Raw genomic sequence first — 25,477 nt, forward strand, 5'->3', positions numbered from 1 at the left:
CTTTAGCCTATACAGCTTGTGTACAAGATCGCCTCTCAGCAAGTAGGATCCATAAATTGCTTAATAATGGCAGTGTTTTGTTTTTTGAGCTCTGAATATTGAAGGTGAAATTACTACTTGCTCCAGGGTTTCAGTTGCTGTCTGCGAGAAGGATTTACTGAATAGTCAGGTTTAGTGAAAAGCATGCAATGAAGAAGTTCAGTTGCAAGTAAATGAAAAATTCAGTTGTAACTAAAACACTGACACTCCTCCTAGGCCTTTGTGAATCTGTCATTGGAATGCTGTGTAGTTATTGGGAGTAACCATAACTTCTAGATTATGGTTGCAGGGATTTATACCTACCTGCCAACTTCTATGGCTGATTCATAACAAAACTTAAATTTGCTACAGTCTGAGTGTCACTGATATTGGTGGCTATGTGATGATTAAGTCTGATGGAAAAGCTCAAGGCTTCATTCCTCACCCAGTTCTTGATATCTTCAGGAAAATGGTGTGCAACTCAGGTATTCAAACCAAGGAAATCCAAGTCCTGCACACCGGGGTTATTTCCCAGAAGGTAATTGGCACAAGTCCGATACATACCAAAATAGGACTTTTACCTGCCCTAATAATCCTCAAGACCCAAAAGACCTTTGAGAGATTTCTGTAAACAGTGGCCTTTAGAACATAATGAGATGGACATGATGGCTACAAGGAGAAGTCCTATGTCGTTATGGCCTCTTAACAAAGCTATTAGAGAAAACGTGGGTAGCTTGTTGTCCTGGTTTATGGACTGTCACATAAATGTGCAAGATAGAGCTGAAATTAAAAAAGAATATCTTTAAATTATGGTTGTGCATGCTCTCTTAATAAATTTCTTCAATAGAGAATGGTCTCAGATAAAATTATGTCCCTAAGGGTTTTCTTAAGTGATCATTTCAAAGATGGAAACTGTGTACACATTATGTTGATTACTACTTAGAAAGCAAATAGCCGTGCTTCTAGTTTTAACCTGAGAGCAAAGCTGCTTACTTGATTTTTTTAAAAAAAACATATTTCTGTAAAATACTTTTCATGCTATATGAATCTTTTTCTAAAAGCTTGGGATATGAATTGTACGTGCACTGGCTTGTAGCCTGTCTCATCTTTACTGCTGTCAGGGCTCATCTGTTGGTCCATGAACAAACTGGCTGTGGGTTGGCAGAGAATCACACAAAATAGTTTTTGGTTTAATTGCCATATAAAATGACTGGAAAATAGGGTCTGTTGTCAATGTTTTGTTCTTTTTGTTATGTTTTCAAGAAGCTGTTGACTCACGGGAGCCCTATCAAGCCATTCATAGTTCCAGTATTATTGAATATTATTTTTGTACTGATTTTAATCTAATTTTTAGGGGTTTCAAAAACAGCCTTAGTATGTAAATGCTCCTTTAATTAAGAATGCCAGTTGTGATTGTTATTTAGAGTGGTTACTGTTATTCATTGAAGTTTGTTGGTGTACTCTGGGTGGGTCAGGGAGTACCCTTAACCCCACCCCAACACCTTTCCTCCCTTTATCTCTTGCAGGTTTTGGTCGGAAAGATGTAGTTGAGTATTTACTTCAGAGTGGTGCCAACGTCCACGCCCGCGATGACGGAGGCCTCATTCCTCTTCACAACGCGTGCTCCTTTGGCCATGCCGAAGTTGTCAATCTGCTCCTGCGGCACGGCGCAGATCCTAATGCTCGGGATAATTGGAATTACACTCCCCTTCATGAAGCTGCCATTAAGGGCAAGACAGATGTCTGCATTGGTAATTTTCTCCCACTCTTCCTGTGACTGACTCATTTCTTTTCACTGTGAAAAATCAAGAACCTTTTAAAGACCATTTTTACTTTGTGAAGCTGTGACTGGTATAAGGATGAAAACTAAAAATCTCTTGTAAACTTAAATTTGTGTGCCAGTTTTATAAGAAACAAGTTTTTAGGTCTGGTTTTGATAATTGCCAAAGTATAAATGTTCACATTGACATCATGGGTAAAGAGCTTTGGAGTGACATGATGGAGCTGTTGTCTTCTATTTCAGCCTAGGTGCTTAGGCTTCCTTCAGCCTGCTACTCACAGTCCAGTGGAAAGAAGAAAACTGGGTTTGATAAGAGATTCATTCTGTCTCTATTTGTAGCAGCCATGGTACATCAGTTAAGGATAGGAGCTAAACTTCAATTATATTGACTACTTGTTTTGCCTACAGTTTTTAAGAGCTAGGAAAAGGTAGGAAGTTAGATACATAGTCAAGAAAGTAATGTCTTGATTGAGTGGTTTGCTCTCATTCAGTTTATTAAGGGGCATATCTGGAGAGTGGCATCGCCTACTTGCTCCCACTGCGAGTACAGGATGCACAGCCTACTGCTGCTGTGTATGGTTTAGGACATAGTCACTTAGGATTTGAGGCAGGATGCCCTGGACTTAATGGGAGACAGCTACTGGGTTTTGTGGTGTGTCACTGTCTTTCAAATGAAACTGCCTCCTGCTAGTCTGGGATTGTTCCATTTCTGCTCTGCTTTTTTGTTATAAAATGTGTCCAGGCATGTTTCACTAATTAAACTGCCCACAGGTGATATTAAGGAATTTTGACATGAAAAATTTGAGAGGGGAGGTCAGGACTCAGTAATGGGATGTTTCTTTTGTTGGCTGTGGCTTACAGTGATGATATGTCTGTTAAGCTTTGTCTTATAGAATTGTTTTCTCATGGAAAACTTTGGCATTTTGTAGTACTGCTGCAGCATGGTGCTGAACCAACCATCCGGAACACAGATGGAAGAACAGCTTTGGATTTAGCAGACCCGTCTGCAAAAGCAGTGCTGACTGGTAAATGCTAATCTTTAGGTTATGTTACAGCCCATGACAGTTGCATGAATGTAGGATAGTGTGTTGGGTTTTGCCTTTCTGGCATTACTCAACTTCTCTCTGGTTTGTAATTCTAAAGATAAATTCCCATGTGGTCTTCAACATATCAGTCATGCGATGTGTTCTGGATAGTTTGTTGTGCTAGTTCAGTAATGGACTGTCAAATTTTTAGCACTTAATGTCTCTAAATTTTTGGAACAGGAGAAGTAGTGAACTACATGTATATATAGCTGTTTGTTTAACAACTTCCCTTTGTCTTACAGGAGAATACAAGAAAGATGAACTCTTAGAAAGTGCCAGGTATGCACGTTTGGACGATATCTGAAATTCACTTATTTTCAGAATTCTATGTGTTGAATGTATATATTGGCTTTTGAGCTGGCATTCCATCTAGGTGCTCGGCTTTGGCTGTTATGTGTGAGTAAAGCTACAAAAATAGTTATGTAAACACATTTTTGCTTTCCTTTTATTGCTGACAATACTTTATTTTATAGCAAATTTATTACTTCAGAACAGATCTGCTGAACATTATAGCAAGGAAAAATACTAAACCATAGTAAGCTACTAAAAAAAAAACAGAATAAAAATATTTATGCCCATTTCATATCTTTTCAGGAGTGGAAATGAAGAAAAGATGATGTCTCTCCTTACACCATTAAATGTTAATTGCCATGCGAGTGACGGCAGAAAGGTATTTTTGTTTAAAACCTGATTTAAAATTAGTTCACTCTTACGTGTTTCAATACTTCTGTTTGATTTTAAGAATGCTAAACATGGAATCTATTTTCTTTTATATATGTGGGAAAATAAGTTTGTCCCTCTCTAGCAGCTAGCTGGGAGTTTTTTCTTTTTTTTTGTCTTGCCTTAAAAGGGCTATGTAGGTGTTTCCATCTAGGTGCAATAAGCAAACACCTTCTCAGTGTGAACTTCTGCTTGACCTTCATATCTTCAGTGATAAAGAAGGGAGGCCTATTCATAGATTCTTGTTGCTATCACAGAGATATGTGTAACCCCTTATTTGCCATACACCCTAAGCAAGTTATCACTGCTGTTTTGGAACAAGCTATTCATCATGATAAATATCGGTAAAGAACTAGAAAAATGCTGAAAATATCTATTCTAAAAAATCGTGACAGTCCCGTGTGTTCAGCTCCTGGCCTACTGAAGGTCCAGAGTATGTGGTATCAATTTTTGACATCCTTGTTCTTCTCATTAAGTATTTTTACTCATTCACTTAAGTTTTGTTGATACTAGTTTCACTGTTTAAGGCTTTGTGGTAAGATACTGGGATCTCAAAAAACATTTATTCATCTCTTTCTCATCTTCAAGTTATTAGACTCATCCTTTAGGAACTCTACAAACGCAGTTGAGTTGATGGATTTGTAAATGAAGAGTATAAGATTTCTATGAATTTCTAGCTCTTTCATTGCTGCTGCTGATGGTAATGCTCGAGTGCGTTTGCTAGAAAAGATCATACAGGGCAGTTACCCAACTGCTCTGTGGAGGGTGAGAATTTAGAAGGGAAGATGAAACTTCCCCCACACCCCACTAGCTTACTGCACTCACAGGTGTGGATAACAACCTTTGTGGATAATTTCTAAGCTTAAATCTGTGGATTGGCAGAGAGATCTCTTTATAATTTGGCATTGTTTCTAATGGCCATCTTATTTCCTCTTTTGCAAGGGACATAGTCCCAGCAAAGTATTTAGTTATGGTAGACTAAAAGACAGAAATGGACTGCAGGTCTCAAAAATCCTGTAAGAGGGTCTTCATTGCCAGAATGTCTTAGTGATGGAGTTAATGCAGGATATGTGCTTATTAACAAAGTTCTCTGTGTCTGATTCAAGCACTCAAGTATTTTAAGGGCTTCAGTAGTTAGTACTGTTATCAAGTTTTGGAAAAAATAAATACAAAATCAACCTTGATTTTTGTGTTGCTGATTGCTTCTACGTTCTGCTGTTTCAGTCGACGCCTCTTCATTTAGCCGCTGGGTACAACCGTGTGAAAATTGTACAGCTCCTGCTGCAGCATGGGGCTGATGTACATGCGAAGGACAAAGGGTAGGTTCATTTTTCCTTTGTTCAGGATAAACACAACTTGTTAAAATTTGAGATAAAGTGATGAATAGTATTACTGTTTTAACCATGAGCAATTTCTAAACTGAGACTGTTGTGCCATCCTTAGCCTTCCTGTTATGACAAAAATGCAAAATGTACCAGCTTAAGATGTGAATAAACAGAATTTAAATTGAGCTGACCATGGAACACTCGAGATGCAACATGGTACCATTTGGGATATAGATGAATTTGGAACTGAAATATGTATGCTAAGATAATCATCCCCCACTTTCTTTCCTGTGTAGGGATTTGGTGCCACTTCACAATGCCTGTTCCTATGGCCATTATGAAGTAACAGAGCTTCTAGTAAAGGTTGGTCCTCAAAGAGATTAAATTGCTTATTATTAAATAAGAACAGTTTAGAATATACAAATGCAAGTTGCCTTTTTTTTTTTACATTTACAAAACAAAGAATGATATATTGCTTTTGCTCTGCATGTTAGCTAGTGATTATTAAGGCAGAGCTACAGTGTTCTGCTTGCAAGGAGGCTTTTTTTCTTATAAATGTGCTTTCCATTTTTAACTCTCTGCTCCAAATGTGAATATTTTTGTACTGCCAGCTAAGTACTTCTTTCTCAACCTTCCCACCCTCACCCAAAGAAACTCCACAAAAACCTCCCAAAACCTGAGCAACATTGTAAATTTGACAGTACAAAAATATTTTAGAAGACAGAGTATTAAGAGGTTTTGAAAAGAATGCTGGTAAGGATCATAAATGTTTTAAAATGAAAGAATGATCAGTTTTTTGATGGAATGAACTTCACAACATCAGTGCTAGGCCTGAATTTTAGCCTTTGCCCCAAAAAACGGAAAAAGTGTCAATTTTTCTAATGTAAGTGAAGTGGTTTATCAGGTTTATGTTAATCTTGAAGATATGCATTGATGTGGAATGCAATGATGTGCATTAAAGTAGAAGCTCAAAGACATGGCCTGCAAATATCTGTGTGTTGTCCACTAAGAGACTTTTGAACTGTGCCAGTTCACTGCTACAACAAATCATGGTCATTATAGCAGCTGGGGGTGTTCTGTTAGAGAACTCTCTATATTTGGATGTTCAGGTCATAGCTGCTGTTCTGTCCTGTATTTCTGAATTCTTGCTAATTCCGTGTCTTTCTATTTGTTTAGCAAAAACTAAGTAAAAAACTATTGACATAAGCATATGGTGTAGTAAGTATAAATAGTCAAGATTTTTTGTTTGTTTGTTTACATTAGAGGCCAATTGTAAAGTGAATCTTTACCATTGTGGTACCTGACCAAAACCAAAAAACAAACTCTTGCTAGACTCTACTGTGTGTCTTAACTGTTAAGCTGGAGTTGTATTCCCTGTTGGATTTCTGCTCCAGTGAATCTTGAAATGTTTTTGCAAAGCACTACATACAACTTTAATGGGAGCAATGGGAAAGAGCATCTCCTGTCAAACTAGCTTACAGACAGAACTCAAGATGCGTACAGAATGTTACTGGAGCAGAACTATACATAGTAATCACCCAGGAATATTTCTTGTAGAATCTTTTAATTAAATGCTTTGGATTGAGGTCACCTTTGAGTACCTATCTTCTAGATACCTTGGCATTCATATCTTGGGGGGTATTCCCAGAACATGTATTTATCTTAGTGCAGCTGTTCACTCCAGACTTTTTCTAGAGCAAAAACAAACAGGAGCTTGTTCAAAGGTGATTTGGGGTGTATTAATTAGACTTTTTCTCCAATTTGACCTGTAGCAAAGCTACACTTGGATTTGATGATCTTCAGGGTCTTTTCCAACTGAAGTGATTCTGTGATTCTGTACTCTCCTTTTAGTCAGCTAGAGAAAGCTTGTAGAGCTTAGCCTGTCTTTGGCTTCTTTGAATGTATGTGTGAGACACTAGGGAATTAAAAACTGCAGTGTACTAAAATGTGTTATATTGAAAAAGAATGTTTGGAGAATGTCATGGATACAGTTTGCGACAAGCATTGATTTTTATTTTAAGTCTGCTGGATTGAAACTAATGAGAGAAGTCTTTTTCTAATCATCTGGTTTTGATATTGCATCTCTTTTACCCCTTTCCCTTTCAAGCATGGAGCATGTGTGAATGCAATGGATCTGTGGCAGTTCACTCCTCTGCATGAAGCTGCTTCTAAGAACAGGGTGGAAGTATGTTCTCTCTTGTTAAGTTATGGTGCTGACCCAACACTGTTGAACTGTCACAACAAGAGCACCATTGATTTGGCTCCAACACCCCAATTAAAAGAACGATTAGCATGTGAGTATAAAGTGAGATCAGTTCTACAGTCACAGATTGTAAAGTGCACTTGGGTTCCCTGGACAGTGGCCTGCCAGAAACCAGATTTGGAAAATGATTGCACTTTCCAAGCAATTGTGCAATGTTGGACAGTGCATTTCACTGTTTATAATTTGAGATTGCTAGATTTTCTAAATGTAAGCATTTAAAATAATTTTATTATCAGTTTTATAGTCATGTGGTTGTGATGGATTTTGTAGCTTTTCTTCCCTGAATACACGCTTTCTCTCACGACCTTGCCAGGATACTTTTATTTTCCATACTTGCTCCTGTCATTGTGTCAAGACTTTTGAAATAGTAATTCTGGTTCCACTGTGGTTTGTTTGAAGAAAAGAAAAAACATAACTGTTTAGAATGCTGAATGTCCTTGAGTATGCCACAGTCACTGAAAGTTGAAAGAAATTGGTGAAAGCCATTGATTTTTGTCTAGTAAAGTTAAGGAATTGAAAAAAAAATGCCTTCAGTTGTATCTTGGAGTGGTCAAACTAACTTTCTGGGGTATGTACAAAAATTATCATTAAGTACTACATTGGACTTCATGTTAGCATTTGGAAACGGTTTTCCAAGGACAGGTCAGAAGTGGAGATTGATATATGCTTGAATTGGTGCGTATGTGAAGAGCGAAGCCTAGAACAGTGCTGAGTGAAGTAGATCTTGTTCAGCCAGTTTGGATCTCTCTGGCTTTGGTTTAGAAAAAAAGTACATTCCTGTAGTGTTATGACTTAACTAACAAGTTCTGTCAAGTGATGTAAAAGCTTAAGTCTGAGTTGAAAATGTCTGCACCATGATCTGCTGAATAAAATTAGTATTTTTGTTTAACTGAAACAGTCCTCTTGATGCTTCTGGAGTTGAGGAGTGTAACCTTCTTGTACGTATTTCTTTCTTTTTAAAGATGAATTCAAAGGTCACTCGCTGCTACAGGCTGCAAGAGAATCAGATGTAGCTCGTATAAAGAAACATCTTTCTTTGGAGACGGTGAACTTCAAGCATCCTCAAACACATGAGACAGCACTGGTAATATCTCAGGTTTTATTAATTACTCTGCATATATTGTGGCTGACCTAAACATACTAGGTAATAGTTTAGAACTAAAATTTCCAGTGTTAAAACAATGTAGTTCAGACTAACCTGGAATATTCAGCTTCTAGTTAAATAATATTGATTAATTTAATTTTATTTGTAAGATTAATCTTAAGACCAGTCTAAGTTGCCTGCTTAATTTAGGCTATCTAAATGACTGCTTTTCTGTAGAATAGTCTAGTTTTAAGCAACAGCCAGCTACATGTGTTAGCTTTGTTTGTAAAGCTGAAAGGTTTCCAGCAATTATTGGAGAGGAAGCTCTGGAAAATGCCAGAGTAAATCCAAAAGCCCATTTGGAATCTCCTACATGGAGCTTCTACTTCTTTTCTTTTTTATTTTTCTGTTGACTTTGCACACAGGCAGCTTGTAACTGCCAGCTGATCAGCAAGCAGTATACCTGTATATTGCTAACTAGTTGTTAATGCCACGATTTTAAATGTTCTCAGCATTGTGCGGCTGCATCTCCTTATCCTAAGAGAAAACAAGTATGTGAATTGCTGCTGAGGAAGGGAGCCAACATCAATGAAAAAACAAAAGAGTGAGTGGTTACAAATGAATATTCTAAGTGTTTACTTAGAAGATTTTGGAAAATGTATTTTGAATTTTTTATTTTTTTTTTAAAGCTTCTTGACTCCTCTACATGTGGCATCAGAAAAGGCTCATAATGATGTTGTTGAAGTAGTTGTGAAACATGAAGCTAAGGTATGAGTTACTTTTCATACTTTTTTTGTTGAAGTTTGCCTGCTATCTAGGTTTTCATACGATTAGAATGGACAGCAGAGTGGACAGACTTTTCTGAATCAGTCATTTTGGGAGGTTGTAGCTTTAGACGCTTAAGACGTAGGCCATGAGTCCAGCCCTATGCGCTCAGGCATCACTCTTGTTTTGGTCTTATTTTATATAAAGTGCACATGTAGTTCCCACTGTTAGCTCAATGCTTGTAGAGTGTCTTATCTGTGGCTTCATTGTCCAGCAGTAGTAATGAAGTGCTCACAGGTTGAAAAAAGAAGTGGAAAGGAGATACTCTCTGTAATGGTTGAATCCTCCAAAACTAGGACTTGAACCTCTCTCTTATGGAAGTTTTATTACAGCCTGACTACTGTGAAGCTTCCAAAGCAATGATCAAAACAAAAGGAATAGCAGAGGATATAAGTAACCTTAGGGTGAAGAGTTTTAAATTGTAAAATACACATTGACTGAAACACATAGGAAGTCCTCAGTCTGAAAAAATGTAATAAGCCAGTGCAGGTAAAAGCTGTTCTGCACTGAGGATTTGTGCTGTCATGAGCAAAATAATGACCTAATTCTATGTGGCAAAATTGCTATAACTGCTTTTTTATACTGGGTTATTCACATGCCTCTAAAAGGGGACTGTCCTTCCTCAGTAAATGTAGTTATAACCTTATGAGCTGCTTTTGTTTAAATGTTATCTTTTGAAATGTCATGACTTTTGGAAATATGCTGAATATCTTCTTTTAATTAAAGTAAGAAAAATACTTGTAAAACTCTCCCAGTCAGCAATGAAAACAGCTTTAATATACTAAGTTTTGATGGTGCTATTTCTTGTCTGTGTTATTTTTAGGTTAATGCATTAGATAATCTTGGCCAGACCTCTCTTCATAGAGCAGCACATTGTGGTCATCTTCAGACATGCAGGCTGCTGTTGAGCTCTGGATGTGACCCATCCATTGTGTCTCTGCAGGGCTTTACAGCCTTACAGATGGGGACTGAAAGTGTGCAACAGCTACTACAAGGTACAACTGATTTATTTAAGATCTGCTTCTGAAGCAATGTGGTGCTTCATTTTACAGGACATTTCAAGTGCTGTCAGAAAAAAAAAATGTACTTTCTACAAAAGACAGTACTGGGTTGTGCACTTTGTGTGCTGTAACCATGTGCACAGGGCAGAGTGCTTGCTCTTGGTGTGGTTTACAGTATCATTTACTCTCTAATATTCAGCTACACTGATAGAGATGTTCAGAATGTTTCATGGATAGCCACCTTGGAATAGTTTTGGGGAAACCCTGACCTAGGGAGAGGAGAATTGTGTAAGTAGTTTCAAATTGTCATTAGTTTCTAAAGCAAAAAAATGTCTGCTTTGAATTTGTGAGCACAGGCAACAGGGTACGTGGATTTTCAAGAATTAAGATTTGGATACACATAGGTGAAAAAAATGTTTAGTTGCTTCCATGGTACTTCAAAGTGGATAGGAAGCACGTTGCTAAAGGCACCTTGCAAACACTAATAGAGCTACAGTTGTAGATAATAAGAAATGACAAAACTTTTATAGAATAGGTTCACTTTTTTTTTTGTGGGGGGGGGAAGTCTTTGAGATAGTCAAATGATTTCCTGTCTTAAGAAATTTCTTCAATAACAAACTTATCTTCAAGATAGTCTTACCTGTCATGCAACCTCATTTATTTTGCAGAGGGTATCCCATTAGGTAATTCTGATGCAGATCGACAGTTGCTGGAGGCTGCAAAGGCTGGAGATGTGGATACTGTAAAAGTAAGATTAAACCTGTCTTAAAACCAAGACAGAATTATATCCCAAACTATATTTTCTCAAAACAAGCAATCAAATAGCCCTTCACTGACTACTTTAGAGTTTTGATCCTTGTCTTAAAACATATTGCACAAATATTGCAAATGACAAAATGTAATGTTCACCGCTTCCAGAAGTTTGTCTTCTATATAAAGCATAAATTAGAAGCTGCATGTGTGGATTTGGGAGGAGGGAGTATTTACTTAGTTTTTTCTCTTGGGAATACAGTCTGTGGAAAGCAAAAGTTTTATGTAAAAATAAATTAAATAAGCTTCCTTGTTAATGAAAACAATTTTTCAAAATCATGTATGTATAAGAACATTTTATTACTAAATTAAAGGCGTGCCAATGCTATAGTGATGTATGTTTTGCTTTGGGAATTTCACAGAAACTATGTACAGTTCAGAGTGTGAACTGCAGAGATATTGAAGGACGTCAGTCTACACCACTTCATTTTGCAGCTGGATATAACAGGGTGTCTGTTGTTGAGTATCTTCTTCAGCATGGAGCTGATGTGCATGCAAAAGATAAGGGGTAATTACTCAAATGTATATTTTCTTGGCAACTGTAATTGCTGCTGTCTGTCTTCTCCTGAATATTGCTAGCTGCTGAACATACCATTTTTCTTGAGACATTCCAATTTTTTATTTTCATGGCAAGTTCTGTTAGCACGAAGATGTTCAGAATGTGCACAGAAGCATTTTGCAGTACTTGGGACTAGAGCGTCAAGAATTTCTCTGACCCTGTGGTGACCTGAAGATGCATTGTCTTTTAAGTGTGTATCACTTTGTGAAAAAAGATGCAATTTTTGAGGATAATTTTTTCTTTTTTTCATTGTTTCCAGAGGACTTGTCCCTTTACACAATGCTTGCTCATATGGTCACTATGAAGTTGCAGAGCTGTTGGTTAAACATGGTGCAGTTGTCAATGTAGCCGACTTGTGGAAATTCACTCCCTTGCATGAAGCTGCAGCAAAAGGAAAATATGAGATTTGCAAACTCCTGTTACAGGTATTACATGTGCTGGAGAGAGATTACTTTCTTTTCTTTCCTGATCAGTCTGAAATGTGATTTGACTTCTTTGAGAAATTGATTGTGTTCTATGGTTTATAAATGGTTGTAGTTACATGTTTGTTTTCGGTAAAAAGGATACTATTAGCAACTATATTGCCCTTTCTTACCCAATAAATGTAAGGATCTTCCTGAAGGGTTTGAATATGTGCCAAGAATATTTGCTTAGTTAGGTGCAAGATGCCTAACGTGCAACGTGTTTATTTTACTTACATACTTACAACATTTTTGTGACATGCACAGCATGGAGCTGACCCTACGAAGAAGAACAGAGATGGAAACACTCCACTAGACCTTGTTAAAGATGGTGATACTGATATTCAAGACCTGCTTAGAGGAGATGCAGCTCTACTAGATGCTGCAAAGAAAGGTTGTTTGGCCCGTGTGAAAAAGCTGTGTTCACCTGACAATGTCAACTGTCGGGACACGCAAGGTCGGCATTCAACACCACTACATTTAGCAGGTCAGTGTTTTAATTAATTGGTTTGATTGGAGTTACTAGCTACCATGACTGAACTATATACATGTAAGCGAGTTTAAAGGGTAGACTTAAGCTGAAGGGTTCCGTATTCTCTCTTAAAAAAGTATTCTATGCATATTAATCTTATTTTCTTCTTCTAAACTGTTTAACTCTAATGACTTCAGTATCCTATTGTCTCTAGCCAAAGAGTGTCTTTTATCATTTATTGACGGAGTTTTTAAGACCAAATACTCTTAAACAGGGTGAAGCTATCCTCACTGTCTTCACTGGGATTGACGTCTTAGCTTTCAAGTCATTTAAGTGAATTGCTGCTTCTTTACAAACAGGGTGCAGCTATCCTCACTTATAGGTAATACACTGTCTTCACTGGGATTGACGTCTTAGCTTTCAAGTAATTTAAGTGAATTGCTACTTCTTTACAGCCTGTTGATGTTTGTTGTTTTTTAATATGTTCTATTTATTCTGTCGTTTTGAAACCTTCCAGCTGGTTACAACCATTTAAGTGAATTGCTGCTTCTTTACAGCCTGTTGATGTGTGTTGGTTTTTAATATGTTCTATTTATTCTGTTGTTTTGAAACCTTCCAGCTGGTTACAACAATTTGGAAGTTGCGGAGTACCTGTTACAGCATGGAGCAGACGTGAATGCACAGGATAAAGGGGGCTTGATTCCTCTACATAATGCAGCATCTTATGGGGTAAGTAACTCAAAGTTTCTGAGGCTTTATTCTTAAAATAAATAGAAGTGATAAGTTTCATTGACGGCATTGTGAGGCATTACTCTCTAGAAAGCTCTTGCCATTGAGTTGTAATGTAATTTTATTTGTAAAACAAATTATTTTATTGTAGTCAGCTCATTCTACAAGTGTAAGCTCTTGAGTTTGTAAAATCATGCTTGGAATTTACAGAACTGAGTTTTCTGAAGATAAACATTTTGAAAGCCAGCAGCCTGAAAAGTGTGCCATAAAGTGCATTTTCTTAGCCGTGCCAGTTAAATTGTATCAGTAAGACCTCATTTTCACTCATTTGGCTGATACTGAGACGCTGATTGGTTTTGTGTACTTTCTGGATCTTTGCTTGGATCAAGTCTTCAATGAAAACAATTGTATTACTTTCCAAACTGGAAAAGCCAAATTCAGGGTTTTTTTCTTCAGATTCCTCTGGGTTTGGGATTCTGTTGTATTCTGTCCTTTTTTCAAAGGATGAGAGAAGATATCTTAACTTTTTACTGGTATCTTGAAGGTGAGGAAGAAAAGAACTTGGAGAAAATTCAGAATGAGGATTACAGAGGTGTATCAGTAATAGTTCTGAGATAATTTAATATGATGTGGTACCTTGGAATTTAACTGGTGTTTAATTTAAATTTTTAATTTAATTGGTGTTTTTATTTTCCAGCATGTTGATGTAGCAGCTTTACTTATAAAGTATAATGCGTGTGTGAATGCTACAGACAAATGGGCTTTCACACCTCTGCATGAAGCAGCCCAGAAAGGAAGGACACAGCTTTGTGCCTTGTTACTGGCACACGGGGCTGATCCTACTCTGAAAAACCAAGAAGGACAAACACCATTGGACCTGGTCACTGTAAGTGATGGGGCTCTTCTTCAAAATCCATACTTAACCTGACATTTATGGCAACTCATCTAAAAACGATCCTTTAAAAAAAAAAAAAAATATGGCACGTTGTGCAAAACAAAGTACTGTAGTTTCTGTGGTGTCTATATGTGTGTGTTAAGGAGAGTCAGTAGAGTCTTTATAAACCTCCTGTAAATATTTTCGTGCTCAAGACTTATTTCAAGATAGAGTGAAAAAAAATTGAAAGAACAAAAGGAATTGATGCATATCCTTTGATTCTTTTAATTTAGTACTTGCAGTCTGACTAACACAAAAATTGTGGCACGCTTTGTCGCAACATAAATTTAGGAAATTACCTGGCTTTTAAAAGGTTTTGGGTGTGTTGGGTGTTTTGTTTTTTTTTTTTTCCCTAAGTTTTATGATACAATTCAAAGCTACACTCAGAGTAACTGTTTCGTTTCATAAATCCGGTTGCCAGTAGAAGCTTTTATTTGTTTTTATTAGGAAATGTAGTCTAACTGTCCCTAAAGTAAAAAATATTGAAGTCTTCATCGTTTATATTGAAGTTTTTACTTACAAATATTTTACAGTTTCTCTATCGTATTGGCACAACAGGCCATTTGTAAACTGCATACTCTTTCAGTATGTGTGTATTTATTTTGCAGTATGCTTAAGAAGTCTGAAATAATGTGTTCTAGGAAAGTAAAATTGTGTAAAAGTGTTCTCTGTTTTAATAAGTTGTTTTCTACTATTTAGGCAGATGATGTCAGCGCATTATTGACAGCAGCAATGCCTCCTTCTGCCTTACCAACTTGCTACAAACCTCAGGTTATAAGTGTGTCTCAGACTCCAGGCTCTACAGCTGACTCTCTGTCTTCTGTTCCATCCAGTCCATCCAGTCTGTCTGCTGCAAGTAGTCTTGACAACTTGTCTGGTAGTTTTTCTGAACTTCCTTCTGTTGTTGGTACAAACAGTGCGGAGGGAGCAACTGTTCTCGAGAAAAAAGAAGGTGAGGCTTTCCCATTGAGGAAGGAGTAACGTTTTCTACTGTATGGTAAAAATAATACACCTGTGAAGTTGCCCACAAATGCACACAGTTATTGTGGTATACGCAGTGTCCCTCTTCCTAATGATGTCGTTAATAAGGAACAGAAGTCTAAAAGTCTTGTAGTATAAGGATTTAGTACTTTCCCCTTACAGAAACTTTGAAGTGTTCCTTTTTTGCTGTAAAGAACCAAAATGGTGAATTGTGTTTTAAAAGAGAAGTGAAATTAAATTTGGCTCCGTACCAAGCAGTATTCTACCACAAACTTCATCTCATTTCTAAGAGGCCATTCTTAGATAACCTTGAAGTGGTTGATTCCTTAATGTTGTAGTTCTCAAAAGTATTTTCTGTTTGAACATGCCTTTCTGGTAGCTAGTTAGTTGCTTATCTTGTGGAAGCACAAAGACTGCTTTTGGGAGGGGTGGAAATCTTAGAGTACTAGGGTAGATCAAGTAACAGTTGTCACTGGTTAGTGATACAGATAATCATTCCCTTCCTTCAGAAGACCAGGAATTTCTGTCTCTCTCATTATTGCTACAGACAGTGCAAGATGTCTATACTTGATTTTACAATACATGTAGGAATGTTCATTGTGAGTTTTTCTTCTTACCCAGTTCCAGGTGTAGATTTTAGCATAAATCAGTTTGTGCGGAACCTTGGCCTTGAACATCTAATTGACATATTTGAAAGAGAGCAGGTAAGTAGCTGTATTTATTTCCAGATACTCAGCTAGAAAGTAAGGGAGTAAATACTGTTCAAAATAACATGATCAGAGATTTAAAAAGATAAGATTTAAAATGAGTGAATGTCAAAATGAGTGGAATGAAGGAAAGGAATGTATCTGGATTTTAAAAAATTGATATGGACTATAAATATATATTAAAATATATATATATAGAAACTTGGGGCAGATAATATCTATATCAGTTTGAGAGTGCGGGCATGTTTAGTTTCAGTGCTGTAAATGGTGGAGTAGTCACTGTAATGAGTAATTTCTGGTTTTCTTTTGGCTTGAATACATCTATAAAATTGTATTTCTAAATCAGAAATATGATCCCTGCAAGCAATACAAGTTCCATGATTGTAGTTTGTAGCATTTATTTAAAGACACAAGTTTGATGAAAACAGTTAAGTGAAAGTAAAGTACTTGTTGCTTTCATTATAGATAACACTGGATGTATTGGTTGAAATGGGACACAAAGAATTGAAGGAAATTGGAATTAATGCTTACGGCCATCGGCATAAAATCATTAAAGGAGTTGAAAGACTTATTTCTGGACAGCAAGGTATATATTTGTTTCAAATTTTTATGTAAAGCTGCTTTTATAGAATCCATTTTTAGAAATGCTTTAGATTATTAGAAATTGTATCTCATTAGAAAGATTTGGTAATAAAACTTGTCCTAGAAAATGGCACTTAAAATTATAAAAATGTCTTCTGGATTTATAAGCTTATTTGTGCTGTGAATTACTGTGAATCTTGCCTTTAAGTACTCTGCTGGTTTCTTTATTTGTGATCATTTATTTGTGCTTACTTAAGTAAAGTGTAGATCTAGTGCAAAATTCCTGTTGAGAGTAGGGAGTATTTATCTTTGTTGGAGCACCCTGGAGAGCAGAGCACATTCTCAGTAATTGATGGCGTAGGGCCCGTTACGTACTGTTCCATTGGCTTCTGCAGAAGAACACTGTGTTTGCTCTCTCAAAGTCAGCTGAAATTCTTATATATGCATTTCTTTAAAAATATAGTTGGTGTGCTTCCAGTGAATCAAAATTAGCATAATTGCTTTGTTTGACAGCCTCACTTCATACTGAGGTTTAGCCTAAGGCCTCTGCTTGTGCCACACTCTGGATACCAGCACTCTCCTGGGAATGGTATGCTTCATTTAACTGTGGATGCATAAGAAGGAAGAAGAAAAAAGGAGGAGGAAAAAAGCCAAACCAAAACACCACACCAAACCATTTTTCTTCCTTCTCACTGAAACATTCCTTACTATTCTTTTGCTGTGTTTCATAGAACTCAAATATTTAAGTTAGTTATAATTTGCAGGATATTGTTCTCTCTTGAGACACCATCTGTGAATTCAGATTCTAATATCTGTACTCCATAGTAATGTGAGAATCGCTATTCCAAACTCTAATTTTTTGCTCTGCAAACTAGTATTAACAAACCCTTAAGATAATCAGTTTCCTAGCAATGAAGTATTTAAGTGAGTCTTCATATTTTTGTCTTGTCAAATGGTTTTTGACAGACTCATTGAGTATTTTGGCTAGAAGTTACTTTTAAGGTGTCATTTCAGTATCATGTCCTGTTGGAGTTCTAAGTTTACACAAGTAGCAATTATATACTGGCTTTGCCTTCCAAATAGGACTGATGTATTTTTGAACATGTGTATATTTGTACATATTTTAATACATCTGTATATATACCAAATGTCAAACATCTAAATCCTTCACCACTCACCCACCCATTCTTTCTAGATTCTTGCTGTCTTGCCATAAAAGGCCTGACATTTTCATTAGTAACATTAGCACAGGTATAAGTACTTAAACTGAATATTTCAACACTTCTTAATTTTTTTTTCTAGGGTGTGTTTCTGGGGCAGGGAGAATTGTTGTCATTCAGCTGTTTTGTCAGTTTTATAGAAAATTTGCTCTTGCACTCAAGTATGTTTGCACTGGTATTTTAGCATCTCTTCTGAACACAGTATAGCCATTATTTTGAGATTGGGAGGGCTTTTGTGGAAGAGCTTTATTTTGGTGCTTCTTTTCCAGAGTTTCTTGTACCTGAACACTCTGTTCCAGTTGCACACTGCTAATATGAAGCTCCAGACTGTGGATAAAACTAATTTCCCTCTTTCCCCTACATTATTCCTTTCTAGAGAGATTGACAGACTAAGCATCCAACACTGGTCACTTGCTGGTTGTCCGGGGAAGCCATTGGCAGAAAGATACCTGATACACACTCATTTTATATCCTTATGTCCAGAAAATACGTTCCTATTACTTGCCAGTTGTGACTGAAGATAGAGAAGTTTCCCTTAAGTGTTCAGTATCTATTAAGCGTTCAATACTAGCTTCAGGTCTTTTAGGTTCACAGACCTCCTTAGTTCTTTTGTCATCTCTTTCTGCGTGGTCCATGGCAAAAACTTTCCTACTGAATTAGCACTTCAAGTCCGTTCTCTTGTTCCTGGTGCATAAGTTAACCATGAGACAGCAGTGTGCCCTTGTGGCCAAGAAGGCCAATGGTATCCTGGGGTGCATTAAGAAGAGTGTGACCAGCAAGTCGAGGGAGGTTCTTCTCCTCTCCTCTGACCTGGTGAGGCCACATCAAGAGTGTGTCCAATTGTGGGCACCTCAATTCAAGGGCAAAACTGAATTACTGGAGAGAGTCCAGCAGAGGGGTTCAAAGATGATTAAGGGACTGGAACATCTCTTAGAAAGGCTGAGAGACCTGGAGCTGTTTAGCCTGGAGAAGAGAAGGCTAAGAGGGCATCTTATCGATACTCATTAATTTCTAAAGGGTGGGTGTCAAGAGGATGGGGCCAGTCTCTTTTCAGTCATGCCCAGTGATAGGATGAGAAGCAATGGGTACACACTGGAACCCAGGGAGTTCCATCTGAACATAAGGAAGAACTTCTTTACTGTGATGGTGATGGAGCACTGTAGCAGGCTGCCGAGAGAGGTGGTGGAATCTCCTTCTCTGGAGGCTTCCAAAACCCTCTGGGATACTTTCCTCTGTAACCTGCCGTAGGTGAACCTGCTTTGGCAGAGGGGTTCCCTAGATGATCTCCAGAGGTCCCTGGTCTCTGTACACGGACAGGTTGTTCACTGTTTCATTTTAAAATGAACTCCTAGGTAATCAGCTGCTTACGTAGTTTCCCCTGTCACATACCTTAATATACTGAGCTAAGCACCAGCAAATGGGTTAGTGTCCAAAATGTTTATTCTTGCTGAGAGAATGTTTTGATCAGTATGTGCAGGCCAATGAAAATGATTGCCATTGATCTGCATCCAGACCCAGTTGCTGTGCTTCTCATGGCGTTTGTAGTGCATGCATGGTAATGTATGGGTAGAGGCTGTGAACAAGGATACTGAAAACATTTGTTTAAAACTAATGAAATTATTTCAGGGATTGCAGTTTTAACATTTGCAAAAATGTATGTAGCTGATGGAAGGCAATTGAAGTCATAGGCAATCTCTACCTTGCTTATCAGCTAACCTCTTCACCTTGTAAACTGAGTTTTGAGAAAGTGAACCCTTTAAAAAGAAAAATCTCTTACTGGTTATCATTCAAAGTTATCAGTCTTTAAGTGGTTTCTGAAACTGTTATTGCATTTTGTTATATCCACAGGACTTAACCCGTACCTGACTCTAAATACTGCTGGTAGTGGAACTATCCTCATAGATCTTTCCACAGAAGACAAGGAGTTTCAGTCAGTAGAGGAAGAGGTATGGCTCTCTTTGTAGTATCAGTATTTTTGTTATTTCTACTAAAGAAGTAGATAAAGTAATATTGCCAGATAATTTAATAGTGCAATAAACATCTCTAAGCCTAAGAAAAACTTGCATAAGAATACTTCAAATTTCCAACTTTGTCACCACCACTTATAATCTGTGCTCATGAATCTATAATTTTTTTTCTTACTTATGTCATTACTGCATGTAGTATTTTTAAATTCTCCATCTTCAGATGCAGAGTACTGTCCGAGAGCACAGAGATGGTGGACATGCTGGCGGAGTCTTCAATAGATACAACATCCTAAAGGTAGCCATTGCATTTCTCTGGTTGATAGTGACACCTTTAGAGTTTTGGCTGAAAACAAAATGTCCATAAAATGTTCTACATTTGTTTGTTGAGTTCTATAATGCGGTGGCGTTCTGAGACATGCACAGGAAAAAGACCATCTTCCATGGAAATTCAATAAATAAGAGTATATGGGAAACTGTTAGGGGTTAGTAGTCATTAAGAAATTTTATGAGAAATTGACATAGACCTCACAGAAAACTGCAGAATGTTTGAAGGAAAAAGACAGAAGGTTTTATGGGAAACAAAAGAAGGTTTCCCTGGAGAGAATGACAGGAAAAAAAAGTGAGAAGCGAAAGCAAAACTCTCAAAGCATGTATGTAAGGGTACCGATTCTGTCTTGATTTAATACCAGAGAAGCTTAAAACACCAGGCAGTAGACAACCTTGCTCTTTTAACAGTAGAGTTTTGGTTTGTGTTCTCCTTCCCTCTGCCCCCAAAATGGTCTTTGTCATTTAAAATGACAGAGATTTTCATTTGTAGCTAAGCACTTGAGTTTTCTTCTGAACTGCTGTTACAGTTTCCCCAAAAGAATTGATACACTTTATCTACACACATAAGGCTTTGACAGTGTCCAGCACACCTCTGCAGAGCACAAGTAGTTTACTTCCTCTTAAAAGTGTTACAGAAGGCTTCATGAAAGGCACTTCTTAATTTACTAGATGATCTTTTTGCTAGAGGTTTGCCATCAAGCTATGTTTGAAGTGATATTCCGGTAGAATTGTGACTAAGCCTGCTAAATCTAAATTAAGAAGCATTGCTGAACAGAACTTTAAAATTGACTGTTAATTATATGATTATGATTTACTTAAGATATGCTACAACAGTCAACTTCTACAGGATAAGTTGTGAGAATTTGTGGTTTGTTGAGTTCTGAGGAAAGTGTCCTTGTTTAACTGGCAGTGTAAGTGTACTGTGGTATAGCTGCTATAGGTTAGACATATGTCAAGTAAAACAAACAGAAGTTTTCAGGGCAGAATTTACGTTTTGACTGTTTCAGATTCAGAAAGTGTGCAACAAAAAACTATGGGAGAGATATACTCACAGGAGGAAAGAAGTCTCTGAAGAGAATCATAACCATGCTAATGAAAGGATGCTGTTTCATGGTGAGATATTGATATGCATCTTTTGAACTTGTTTCACCATCAACACATTTGGAGGGATTCTGCCAGGTCAAACAAAGTAAATTTTCTTGATGGAAATAAGTTACAGGTTTTGCATGAACAGAGATTAAGGGGTGTGCCTTCTCCTTGGTTAATTTACTGGTTCTGTTTTATCTGCTGTACAACCAAAGTGATTAAAGATTAAACTTTATTCTGCTATGACAGTTTGGGGTTTTGGGGTAGGGCTTAATTTTATCTTCTTGTTTTTATAATTTGATAAGTTAGTTCTCCATAAGTTGGACTTGATGAGCTCCAGAGGTCCCTTTCAACCCCTACCATTCTGTGATTCTTGTTCATTTCAGAAAAGGTAGCTTGTAGTTAGCAAATGAAAGCCAGTTGAAAGCTCTCCTGTGCACAAATAGTTTTTCTTGATGAGCAAATTAAGCAACTTTACAGTACATCCTTACAATGAAAGCTACATAGTTCCCAACATAATACGTTACTGTTGGAAGCAGCAATAACACAATAATTAACTGCTTGCCCAAACTTGTAGATATCTAAATCATGTCATTTGACTCTGGTCTGTACCCCTGTAAGAGGAAACAGCCTATTGTAAAGAAAGTCTTTAAGTTAGTTAGGTAATAACAAGATTATCCCTGAAACAAAGCAATTAATGCCTTATGAGTGTTCAATTTTTTTTTTTTTTAAGAAGTGTCTTTAGTTCTTAAAAAAATGATATAAAGTAATGTATGTCTTTAACCACATATGTCACTTGCAGAAGATGATGAGCAGCTGTCAGATTTTTCTCATTCTCTTCTGGAATGTTCTGCTTTATATACAGTGTTATCATCTTTAGGTTGGAGAGTGAGGCTTTGGATTATTTTTACTATAATTCCCAACATAACTCTGAAATGCTATGTTCTCTTTAGAACAGCTTTTTGTAAAGATGCTTTCATATCTATACGTACTTAAAATCTGCATTTTTTCGTGGAAATCAATGGATATTGGGTGTCTTGAGATGCAGAATGCAGCAAGTTCTAACAGAGTATGCTTTGAGGCTGGATTTTGTGACCATTGCAAGTAAATAAATACTAGTTTACACTTATTGCCTTTTAAATGCAATCTGCTTAGTGTGAGGAAGAAGACAGGATTTGTGTAGCAGTGCATTCGATGAATCTTGGTTAGAATGAAGCTCTGCCACAAGGAGTGCAGGTTCATAGAGCATCAGATATTATTCTGTATAAATCTTTAAAATGTGTACTTATCAGCTACTGTCATTTGTATAATACCTCTAGCAAACTGGCTGTGTAAATTTGAGGTCAGATTTCCTGCAGATTGATTTCATTGTACGTGTAGAAAAACTGTGCTGAAAAAAGCTGTGAATGGATGATTGATTGTGACATATACAAAAATATTTTACTTTCTTTCTCTTAGGCTCACCATTTGTGAATGCAATCATTCACAAAGGATTTGATGAGAGACACGCCTATATAGGGGGCATGTTTGGAGCTGGGATTTATTTTGCTGAAAATTCTTCCAAAAGCAATCAGTATGTGTATGGAATTGGAGGTGGCACTGGATGTCCTATTCACAAAGACAGATCTTGTTATGTTTGCCACAGGTAAGTCCTTCAAAAGAATCTGATTTTGCCTTTGTATATTGTGCTAGAGACCATCAAGTCAGCAGAATCTCTCTGAAGAAAGATTTGCTTGGTAACCAAACCTTCTCAGTACTCTCTATATGCTGGGCCTAACAGAGACTGAGTAAACATTGTCTTAAAGAATCTTTAACCATCTTCAGTGCATTTAACCAAACGTTTGCCCTTAACTTGCAGTAAAAATCAGACTTAGGTACCAGAGAGTGAAGAGATTCTCCTAGATGCTTGTGTGACAGATGTAGCAATATAAGGGTTTAGTCCATAGCCTGTTACAGAGAATGGGGAAATTCAGTGGTATTCACATACTGTATTTCTTTGACGAGGATGTACTTTGTAACAGCCAGCCCCCACATCACTGCTCCTTCACACAATAAAACATAGATGTGGATTTCTGGACTCTACTACAAATTCAGTTCTTAAATCCACTTTTCTGTGACACCATTGGTTTAGAATAAAGTTACTTATACTTCATGGTATTAATTATGGTAGTGGCCATCATTTCAGCCACGAGAATATTTTGTGTTTGTGTACATACTGTTTTACAGTGGTGTAACAGGGATGAGGTCGTTCTTCCAGTTTGCTTCCTTGAGTCTCTACTGCTTTTCATATTGCTCGCTCTTGGATAAAGAGAATAATTTTCTAAAAGCTGTAGAGGATATCAGAATCTTTTCATGCTTTCTAAAGTTTTGAATAAGAAGGGTTTTTTAATTTCTCTTGCATGAAGAGTTAAAAAAGCAAACGTTTTGGCTGAGTACAATTGTACAAAAATGCTGAGATTCTACTGCCATTGCAGTAGTATGTGTGTGAAGAAACAGAGACCCTTGTTCTGCCTTTGTGTTATGAAAACAAGAGGATGTACTGACAAATGCTACTGTGAGGTACTTCATGTTGACCTAGAATTTTCACTTGGCCTTGATGCTGGTTTGGCTGCTAGATACAAATCTAGTGTTAGAAGGCAACTATGTTGTTTGTGTGAGTGATGCAGGGGGCACACTCAGAAAATGTTAAGGAAAAAAAAAAAAAAGAAACACCCACAAAAAGGTAGTGATGGTCTTTGAAAACATCATTAGGCATGCTGTTTCCAGTAATTAAGATAAACATTCTTCAGTGTTGTTACCAGCCCTTCGCTCAGGCTAAAGAGCTTTTCCAAAGGAAGCGTTTTTGTCCTTCAAAACAGAACTTCAGAATTTTGTGAACTATGAAGAGTGACTAAAGTGGCTTTAAAGTTCCACTGTTCTCAAGTAGAACTTCAAATTATGAAGATAATCTTTCTGGAGCTTCACAAGCATTTGATGTTCATGGTCCTCTTTCGCTTTCAACACAGGCAGTTGCTGTTCTGTCGCGTAACCCTGGGCAAGTCTTTCCTGCAGTTCAGTGCCATGAAAATGGCTCATTCTCCCCCAGGACACCACTCGGTTACTGGGCGGCCCAGTGTGAATGGATTGGCATTGGCAGAGTATGTCATTTACAGAGGCGAGCAGGTAAAGAGCTTTTTGCTTTGGTTTTTCAGACTGTTTTCTTTTTTGAAGGCATGTAATGTTGGCTCTTCTCCTTAATTTTGAGGTACTAGGACTTGGTTTTGTGTTAAAGCAAACTCCAGCTGTGATTGCAGGTGAAAGGATCCATGTTTTCTGAATGCTTCACGTGGTTTAGCTTTGACATTTTGCCTTTTTTGTTTTGGAGTAAATACTTTTTCCCCTCTCTAGCAAACATTCTGAATTTGTCCAGAAAATGAAATCATAATAAAGAATGTGTATGTCACCCCTTTCAGGCTTATCCAGAATACTTGATTACTTACCAGATTATGAAACCTGAAGCCACCACTGAAGCTTGAGACAAACTACTTGTGGGAAACCATCAGGCTTTGGATGCAAAGATACCAATGGCTGCCATCGTGTTAATTAAAACAAGTTGTTGAAAAACTTTCATCCGCAGGTGGTGTGGAAGCAAATGTGAACAAAACATACCATTTTTGACTTGATAAAGCTTTAATAATGTACAGTGTGTTTTTCTAAAATTTCAGAAATGTCCTCTTTTTCAGCACTTTAACAGATACCATTCCAGGGATAAACTGGGGTTTGGCTGTACTAAATTATAAACAAAAATTAACTTGAAACAACAGTTTTATACAATACTGGATTGGAATTTAGCAGAAATTGTAATGCTCTATACAGGAACTCATTTTACTAATACTGTGTTCTTTAAAACACTGCATTTACACTGAAAACGTTTTCATTTGTAAAACTGTAAATAAGAGCTTTTGTACTAGCCTGGTATTTATTTACATTGCTTTGTAATATAAGTGTTTTTGAACTGCAACCTTGTACAAAATGTTTTTTCCAGATGTTGGTTTGTTCATCTGTTTTCTCATGCACGATAGAAAATCTTTGAAAAGCCAATTTTTTTTCAGGGTTTATCACTTTTTTGTGAGGGAGAAAGCAAATTTTATCTGAAGAGGTTTAGAAATATTCAACTTTAGATTGAATATGCAAAGTTTTGTTCTGTATTTTTATTTATGAAATATACATTCCTGAGAATGATGGGCTATGAAAATAGAATGTTCCAGCTGAATGCTAAAAAGTTTTCCCACCTGCATCCTAGAGTTGCATATTTTATTTCTGTAAAGTGTCTTCTGAGGTTTATTTAACTATAGGTATAGTTAATGTCTATCCTCACTTCAAGGCTAGTAGACCTTGCAAGTTACAGTTCTAGTAAATTATTTTCTTTGAATGTAGTTGGAAAATTAACCTCAAGGAGGTCTTTCTTGAGTTCCTCTTGCTTACATTTAAGCCGGGAAGTTAAGTAGTTGATTCCCAATATGAGGGCAAACAACTTGGCCTTTTTCGGATGCTTATTTTGG

At 37.1% G+C, this 25,477-nt stretch overlaps 1 protein-coding gene across 1 annotated transcript; it reads left to right on the top strand.

Moving 5' to 3' along the window:
- Positions 1–390: 390 nt before the first annotated feature.
- Positions 391–24,934, top strand: TNKS2 (tankyrase, TRF1-interacting ankyrin-related ADP-ribose polymerase 2; the record flags this gene model as incomplete). Its single annotated transcript, XM_008945894.1, has 27 exons — positions 391–503; positions 1,545–1,769; positions 2,728–2,823; positions 3,126–3,162; positions 3,478–3,553; positions 4,828–4,922; positions 5,225–5,291; positions 7,036–7,222; positions 8,154–8,275; positions 8,788–8,879; positions 8,965–9,043; positions 9,924–10,095; positions 10,770–10,849; positions 11,274–11,419; positions 11,730–11,895; positions 12,199–12,418; positions 13,023–13,132; positions 13,830–14,018; positions 14,766–15,018; positions 15,669–15,751; positions 16,220–16,340; positions 19,405–19,502; positions 19,744–19,818; positions 20,858–20,963; positions 22,395–22,581; positions 23,942–24,098; positions 24,389–24,934. Coding segments are annotated over 27 exons (3,415 nt in total), but the record flags the coding sequence as incomplete, so codon positions are not given.
- Positions 24,935–25,477: the final 543 nt, after the last annotated feature.

Source organism: Merops nubicus, unplaced genomic scaffold (genome assembly GCF_000691845.1).
Source record: "Merops nubicus isolate BGI_N331 unplaced genomic scaffold, ASM69184v1 scaffold4208, whole genome shotgun sequence".
Taxonomy (NCBI): domain Eukaryota; kingdom Metazoa; phylum Chordata; class Aves; order Coraciiformes; family Meropidae; genus Merops; species Merops nubicus.